Source organism: Barbus barbus (assembly GCF_936440315.1).
Source record: "Barbus barbus genome assembly, chromosome: 21".
In the NCBI taxonomy this organism is placed as follows: Eukaryota; Metazoa; Chordata; class Actinopteri; order Cypriniformes; family Cyprinidae; genus Barbus; species Barbus barbus.
In genome coordinates this window covers 9153738-9162029 of record NC_136749.1, presented here as the reverse complement: position 1 = coordinate 9162029, position 8292 = coordinate 9153738, and the positions used below count along the sequence as shown (strand labels likewise).

General features: G+C 34.8%; 1 protein-coding gene across 1 annotated transcript; it reads right to left on the bottom strand.

The window, feature by feature from the left end:
• Nucleotides 1-1218: 1218 nt before the first annotated feature.
• On the bottom strand, nucleotides 1219-5030 carry LOC306886957 (CKLF-like MARVEL transmembrane domain-containing protein 8). Its single transcript, XM_079444354.1, has 4 exons — nucleotides 4809-5030; nucleotides 2865-3038; nucleotides 2619-2738; nucleotides 1219-2375 (listed from the first exon to the last, which is right to left on the bottom strand). The coding sequence occupies exons 1-4, from the start codon at nucleotides 4959-4961 to the stop codon at nucleotides 2289-2291; spliced, it is 534 nt and encodes a 177-aa protein (XP_079300480.1). The 5' UTR covers nucleotides 4962-5030; the 3' UTR covers nucleotides 1219-2288.
• Between the last annotated feature and the right edge of the window lie 3262 nt (nucleotides 5031-8292).

Here is an 8292-nt window from a genome sequence, read left to right as displayed (position 1 = left end):
TTGGAGGAAGACGGACCAGCTTTTGTTTGCTACTGTCCTTCTAAGAGGGGTCTCCCTGCTACTAAGTAGACCCTCAGCAGGTGGATTGTGGATGGCATTTCTCTTTCCTACGAGTCCTCTGATCTTCCCTCCCCCTTAGGGTCAAGGCTCACTCTACTAGGGGCATGGCGGCCTCCAAGGCCTTCCTGTCGTGGGTCCCCATGCTTGACATCTGTAACACTGTGGGCTGGTCCATGCCGCGTGATTTCTGGGCTCCTCTGTTCTCTCGCATTAGCTGTGCTCTTCCACACAAGGCAGGGATTTGCAAGTCTGGTGGCACGGGCATTTTTGTTCCCATAGCGTTTCGAACCAGTTCAAGTTCCTGAAGAGGAACGTCCCTAGGGTATGTAACCATGGTTCCCAGAGGGAACGAGACACTGCGTCTCATTGCCATACTTCCAGCATCCCTACGTGCACTTGTGTCTTTTACCAGAACCTGCCGCTATCTCCAGCGCACGTGCTTTTAAGATTCATGGTTGCTACGTCACCCTGCCTGTGATGTCTCGCCATGCCGTTGGACTGATCACACACGTGATTCAGAGCGCAGTTACGCTGAATGCATTCCCATAGCGTTTCGACGCAGCGTCTCATTCCCCCGGGGAACCATGGTTACATACGTAACCTAAGGATGTTTCATGTTATATCAAGGACTCAGTAAATCATCACAGCTGTAAATCATCAGTCCGTCGTTTCTCAAACTTCCCAACTCCACTTCGGCTTCAAGTACAAGAACACAATTGACAGCGCATTTTAAACTCCAAATCCCAACCAAGATCAATTTAAAAAGTATATTTCCAAAGGTCTATAGATAAAACAGCATAAAAAACAACTTTAAAACAAACAAACTCAAACAGGCATGAGCACACCCACACAGAGTCTGGGTCAGCACTTGCGCATGCTCCCCAACCAACCAATTGGTAGATATGAGTCCCTCAGTTGGGACTCAAAAGATGGATCTCAAAATCATACAGTCATTGTCGGAAAGAGTTCAAATACACAAAAATGATGGAAAACCAAAGAATTTGTGGGACCTGAAGGATTTTTCTGAAGAACAGCAGGCAGGACAAACAAGGGACTCGTGAACAACTATCACTAAACAAAAAAAATGTATAAAAAAAAACAGCTGTGGATCATTCAGATATCAACACAGTATTAAGAATCACGTTTATGTAAACTTTTGAACGTTTATTTTTTTATAAAATTAACTATTATTTTCTCTTGTGGACTATATGTAAACATATTTTATGTCAAATATTTTATTCAGGTCAGTACTAAATAAACAATAACATGCATTTTGTATGATCCCTCTTATTTTGGTAAAATAATTTTGCAGATTCTGCAAGGTGTATGTAAACTTTTGACTTCAACTGTACATATGTCCTTCAGTAATTTTTTACAATTATTCCTGTTAAAATGTATTATACGAGCTTCTGTTAATTGCACTGTTCATTGTATTGCTGTATCGTACTACTCGTCATAATTCATGTAACAGTGAATGTTTTTCTAAGTAAAAACATTCACTGTTTCTGGAATATAAATTGTTAAACAGATTATCCATGTTTTTAATTCGACAGTTTCTAATTTGACAGTACTTTTCCGTTATTTAAAACATTTTTATTGTTCTTTTTTTTTTCCTTACAGTGCAGGAGAAGGACCTTGATCAAACTCACCTGACTGTAACTTTCTAGTAATCCTGAAGACCTTGATTATTTTATGTGTTTGGTTATGGTTAGAGCTAATCTCTGCAGGAAAGTGGCTCTCGAGGGTCAGCGTTGAGAACCAGCAATCCCTACTTTATGCTAATAGGGCAGAGTCCATCACCAGTTGTGGGAGGGGCTTACAAACATCACATTACAACATCACAAAAATGTATGGGGAATATCAAAAAGGAGTAGGTGAATTTTTACTATTATGGGGTGGTTCTGTACACAAAATGACAAAATCCTAAAACTTCCCATCAAACTGAATCTACTGAATATAAATCAGTAGGCTTACCATAGCGATACAGCATGGGTTTAAACAAAGATTGTTATGTTCAGCCTCAATAATTAATTTCTTATGAAAAATAAAATTAGAAATATTCAGTAGAGTACAGTTCAAGTTTTACTTATAGGGTAGATGCTACATATATTTTTAACATTTCAAACACAGAAAATTTGTCTTTTTATGTGATTCTTTCAATTTGCAAAAATGATCCCCCATGGGATAATAAAAACAAACAGACAAGCAAACAAACTAAAAACATTTTCTTATGTCTCTTCACTTTTTGATCTCCAGGATTTGAAATTCACAACTGTATTTCCTGCATAACACACCATAGTCAGTGAGGCAAATATCTGAAAAGGAACAAAACAGGAATTTGTCATTCAAATTATTATAGGCTACTGCTACAAGAACTTTTTGTAATTGCATGACACACACATACAAAATGCAGTACATTAATGTCTGTTTACTTAATGTGAACTCATTTTTTTCAGTCCAGGAAAATGGTGGACGGAAGGAAAGACTTTGCTTCCAGGTGATAGGCTATAAAGAAACGAGAGTATTGCTAAACTAATGAGGGAAGTTGCTTTTCATACCGTTGATGCCACCCAGCTGATGAAGTAGTAGCGCCCCCTAATGGCCACATTCAAAGATACGGCACAAATCACAGCTGCTGTCAGGTACAATACAGAGGCGCTGCCATTAAAACATATTCCCTGTGAATTAAAAAAGCCTTCAATTTAATGCATGTTTGGTGAATTATTATTATTATTTATTTATTTATTGGACATTCATTTGTGTAGTATAACTTAGATAAGTTTAACTAATTTAAATTTACTCACCAAAATTTTCCATGGGATCTGGGGAATCCTGGTATGGGCCATAGTCAGGTATATGAGGAAGAGAATGACAGTAAGCACCCAATAAAAGACTGACACAAACATTACCCATCCCAATGCAGGAACATGGAGGTACTCCGTCCCACCAATCAGAGTCCACACCAGAAGCCCAAAAACCTGAGGTTGAAGATGGAGCACAGACTCTCAACGGACTGAAACAGCACTCTTTAAACACATTGAAACTGATCTAAAACCAGCTATAAGAAAGCAGATAATGGGCATCACATGAGATAGCATTTCTGTAGCTCAAATAGTAAAGTGTGACACTAGCAAAGCCATTGCTATAGGTTTGAATCCTACATTAACTGATAAAACATATAAATTGAATGCACTGTAAGTCACTTTGGATAAAAGCATCTGCCAAATGCATGAATGCATTAGGACCTAAATTTTTTTTTTAGAATTGAGCTGTAAAAACACATTTTGACGAACAAAATAAAAACAATGACGATTATGTTCTCTAAGCAGTAGAACTGGGCCTAGCCACCACTCCTTAACACCATATTATTCTCCAGAGACTTCCCACCCTCCCTTCCTGTTACAAACAGCAAAGAATTTCTCACTGTGTTCTTGATATTACAGGAAAAAATATTTTGGGTTTGGAAGACAGAGCTGGCTATAGATTAGACCAGGAAAGGGAATGCTTAGATTTGACTCAGAGTGTGTAGTGGAAGGAAGAAGAACAATACAAGCCGAAAGGAAGAGTTTGTTTCCCAACTGTTTTGGTTGGTCCTCTTCCTCTCTTTCCTTAGTGAGTAATTATCTTCATGAACAACAAATATTCTTACATTTTGTTGTTCCCATTCTTGGTTGCAAGCTATTCCTTGTGAAAAAGAAGTGTGCTTGTATTGAATGTACCCTTGCAGTGTACTTCCAATTTAAAAAGTATATTAAAAAAACAGTTTGTAATAATATCAATGAAATATAAGGTCACTTCAGTAAGTGTCCATAAAGAGAGTAAACTTTCATGATTATGTTTCTTAACTCACTTCAGAAAAGCGCATTTTGTAAATCATTTTAAATGAAAACGTTTACAGTATATTTTAAATCATGTTTTAATATGTTTTTCTCGTGCTTTAAATGCACTTATTCTGTGTGTTGTGTTGACTAACATAAAGCATGTGTTATCTAATATTACTATTACAATATTAAGTCAATATTTTACTTACTATATAGCTTCCTTATTGCAATTGTGTAATTACAAATATATTCAAATACATAAAGTTTCAACAGAGATTAATTTATAGTAGCCTAAATGAACTGAATATTTTAGCTACCATAAATGCTTGTTATTACAGTCAGCAGTAGGCCTGCATTTTAACCATATTTCAAAGGCCAAAAAATGATAATAAAATTACATTAAGCACTCTTAACTTTTAATTGCACTTGAACTACAACACAAATGTAATATAAACTATTGTACATTTTCATTAAATTGTAAATAATATGCAATTACGCCTGACATTATTTAATTCACACTTAAATACATTATTAGACCAATATTGTTTCCGTAATAAGTACACTTTTTAAATGAGTTAGAGAGTAGGCCTACTACTTTTTTTCTTTTCTTTTCTTTTTACAGCTGATAAACAGTGCAGATGAAATGAAAGAACTAAAAGAACTGAAATAAAAGATTTCAAAAACTAGTTTCACTTTTGCTATATCAAGAGACACATCATTGCATCCTCTGGGAAATTGAAAGTGGAAAACTGTGCAAAAAGTGTCCTTTTCTAAGTAGAGGTACCTCCAGCAATCTAGATCAGATTTCTTTCAATCTAATTCATAACCAATGTTTTATCTCGTGACTTAAAAGTAGGCTAATACTTGGGATTTCTAAATAGTGGGCTAAGTTTAGATTCACTATTCAGCTATCTCAGCTATACTTACGATTTCTCCAGCCATAAACACGCCAGAAGCAGAACGAATAAATTCCCCATCATACGCCAACTTGGAGTGTGACAGGCCTAAAGTCTCTATATTTGAGCTCTTACTGGTTCTGTCAGTAGTGGTGCTGGTGCGGGACTCGGAGTCGATCTCCATTCTAACGGAGTTACAAAAACTCCCGGAATAAACCAAGAAGGGATCCCTGCTTCTAAAGTAAAGGAAACCTACTATGGTGAAGGCTTAGCCCATAAAAGGGATGTCCGATTCGTGAAAGAATCATTCTTTTTGAAACGGATCTTTTTAATGAATTTGCTGAACCGGTTCACAATCATAATAATAATCGGACTGCGGTTCGAGCGGCTCTGAAGCGAGGCGAGAATCAAGCGTCTGCTGGATAAGACTCGCAATGATCCAGTAAATCAAGACAAGAACAGACGCGGTAGCTGATGGAGAGTATCTTGTGCTTTACCTTTAGCCTACATGCAGTCGTTCAGAGGTTGTTTATAATAGCTAGTATTACGAACTATGAAACTGTGATGTTTAGTTTTTATTTATTTATTTGTTTGATAAATATATAAATATATAAATGTATTTGATTTATATCATGTTCTCTCTTTTTTTTTCTTAATAATTTTTCTAGGGCTTGTCGGCCACGGTTGGAACCACATTATGATACTAATGGATTTATTATTATTATTGTATTAATGAATTCAGGTTTTGACATTGGAAAGTTACTTAACACTGTTAGAATGATCAAATTAATATGCACAAGCCAGTCAAACCATCATAGTTATAACCTTATTAATACCAAACATAGCACTGGCATAGAATTAGGCTGATTTTGCTATGCTGAGGAGAACACAATTGAGGCAACAGAACATTTTTATTAACAAAACGACACAAATTACCTGCACTGCCCTTTTTTCTGTAATACTTCCAGTATGTCGCAAGAGGGCAGCAAATCCATATAGAAGTTGACAAACTATGGCTATTTCTCAAACAAAGGGCTGCTTCCTCCGGAGGTCGCATTTGTAGTTCAGCATACGTCATAAAGAAGACCTTATTGTAGAATATTAACAGTTATAAATTTGACCATTATTCTTAGTTAAGTGTAAATTGTTGTAATATGCTTTTGACTCGCGAATGAAATGCTCATTTAACTGAAAACAGTCTTGATGACGTATGCAGCCTACAAATGCGACCTCCGAAGGATGCAGCGAAACCTTTTGAGAAACGGCCAATGGTACTGAAAGGTTCATCTATAACTGAATTAGAGTCTCTAGGCCAGCATTTTACTGTCTGGTATTTTGCAGAAAATACTAACAAAATGTTCTTCAAAAATGTGTTAATTGTTTTATTTGTGATAATTTCACACACTAGCCTATATTGTTGATTGTACTTTATTTATTAAATATTATTATCTAAATAAAGTCATTACATAACTCTATTATTACTGATATCACTAAATTCATTCAATTAAATTCATGAGGGGAACGACCAATCAAACGTCTATTTTCTGTTATAATGTATATAACACAGTCACCATAAACCTATAATTTGATGGCTGGTCCACCCCATCCTTTCTGCCAGCTCTCTACATCAAAGGTTTGTTTTCACTTTGTTGATCTGATTTTTTATTTATGACTAAACAAACCTGAAAATGCCATGAAAGCATCTTGCCCAGCTGTGTTGCTATACCTCACTAATACAGTCTGTTGCAGGCAATATCAGTGAAGGGGCTCCAGCTATTGAATTAAAATATTTTATTTGAGACTCCGTACACAGCCTTTCTTAATACTCCATACATAAAAGCGTATTACAATTCTGCAAATGAAAATAAGTGAATCAGATTAAATTAAATAGATTTTTTTTAATTTAATAATCAATACTTGATTAATCAATAGGAAATAAATCAAGTATTGATTAGTATTGAGCATTAAATGTTGAATTTTAAATATTCAACATTTAAAATCCTAATAGACTCACGCTATATTTGTTTATAATCAGTAGCCTAGGCTTCAAATTCAGTATTATTTGTTATATATAATATTTTAATTAAAATAAGTTTGATTCGTGAAATAAACATGGCAAAAATTCCTGGTGAAAAAATCATGGCAAAAATAAGATGTCCATTGCTCAGTACCCTGCGTGTGGCTCTATTTACTAATTGTTGTTCACAGCGGTCACCATGTAGTCAGTTGTAAAGGTTATGCTTTCGATAAATGCATGGCTCCACAGAATGTAATTAAGTCATCTTAGGAGGAGACGTGCTGTGAGGCTGGTATAATGCTTTGCAGGCAGCCATGAATTTATTTAATCGTTTAACAGAAATTAAATGAAAGGTCTAGTTATTGTAACTGTAAAAAAAAATAGACCATACAGAATATATTATGAACATTACCTACAAAATTATTTTATTTCATTATATTATATTTACAAAAATGATTTCCATCAGGGTGAATTTTTAAATCATTTATCTTAATTTGAGAGGAGTCTAGGCACAGTGCGTGTTTATCTCATGTGCTATATTCTGAGACAGACTCCATGAGAGTAGCAAGGTCGAAAGTTCAATGCCATATACTGTCATATACTTTTGCTTTGTACTTTAATTGTAGCTAATGGCAAAGTCAGGATGTGCACAAGCACTGCTGTAAAAATCATTAATTGATCATTCTTATGTTATTCAGGTTAAATATTTCCCTCTATAATTAAAAAATTGTTAGTATTGAAACTTGGGTATGCATTTTTGTTTTGTTAAAAAAAATACAAAATTAAATGAGGAAACTAAAGCAAATAATTAAGCATACAAAAATATTCATGGGAAGTTTTTCTTCTTCTTCTTCTTCTTTTTAATCTGTTAACCATACTTAAATTAGTATTTATTAATATCCAGCCATATTTGTACTTGTTCAAAGTTGATAATAACAACAACAACAAAAAATGTCTTCAGAGTAAATTCTATTATTGGTAGTCAGAGGCACTACAAGGGCTGTCCTTATTTTTAAGAAGAAAGTCTTCAGCTTTGTCTATGAATACTTCTTGCTCAAGGGACCGTATACTGATAAATAATCCTCATAATGCAGGGATTGTTTCTGAGATAATAACAAAGACCGTCAATAGGACTGTTATGAGTCTTTAAATCAACAGAACTGTTTTAACCTGTGGGATTTGTTTATATTACAAATGTACAGTAGTCGATACTAAACCCTGATGCTGAATCCATGCATTACTTTCTAATTACCAGATCTGTGGAGTCTCTGTATTAAAAAGATCTAGATCAGATTAGGATATTTTAAGCCTTTAAAAAGATGAGTAGGTGCTGGGAGTTTCTCAGCATAAATCTCATCTACAATCAAACACAATTACATTAAACTGTAGGCAGAAAATATATATATATTTATATATATATATATATATATATATATATCAATGCTAAATATTCTATACAGGAATCTCCTTTGATAATGTAATTTTTTTTGGATAAAAC

Coding starts and splice junctions, on each gene's coding strand:
- LOC306886957 (XM_079444354.1), bottom strand. CDS start 4,961: ATGGAGATCGACTCCGAGTCCCGCACCAGCACCACTACTGACAGAACC. Junction 3,039..4,808: donor TGTTTATGGCTGGAGAAATC/GTAAGTATAGCT, acceptor CTTCAACCTCAG/GTTTTTGGGCTTCTGGTGTG. Junction 2,376..2,618: donor TCAGCTGGGTGGCATCAACG/GTATGAAAAGCA, acceptor GTTCCTTTTCAG/ATATTTGCCTCACTGACTAT.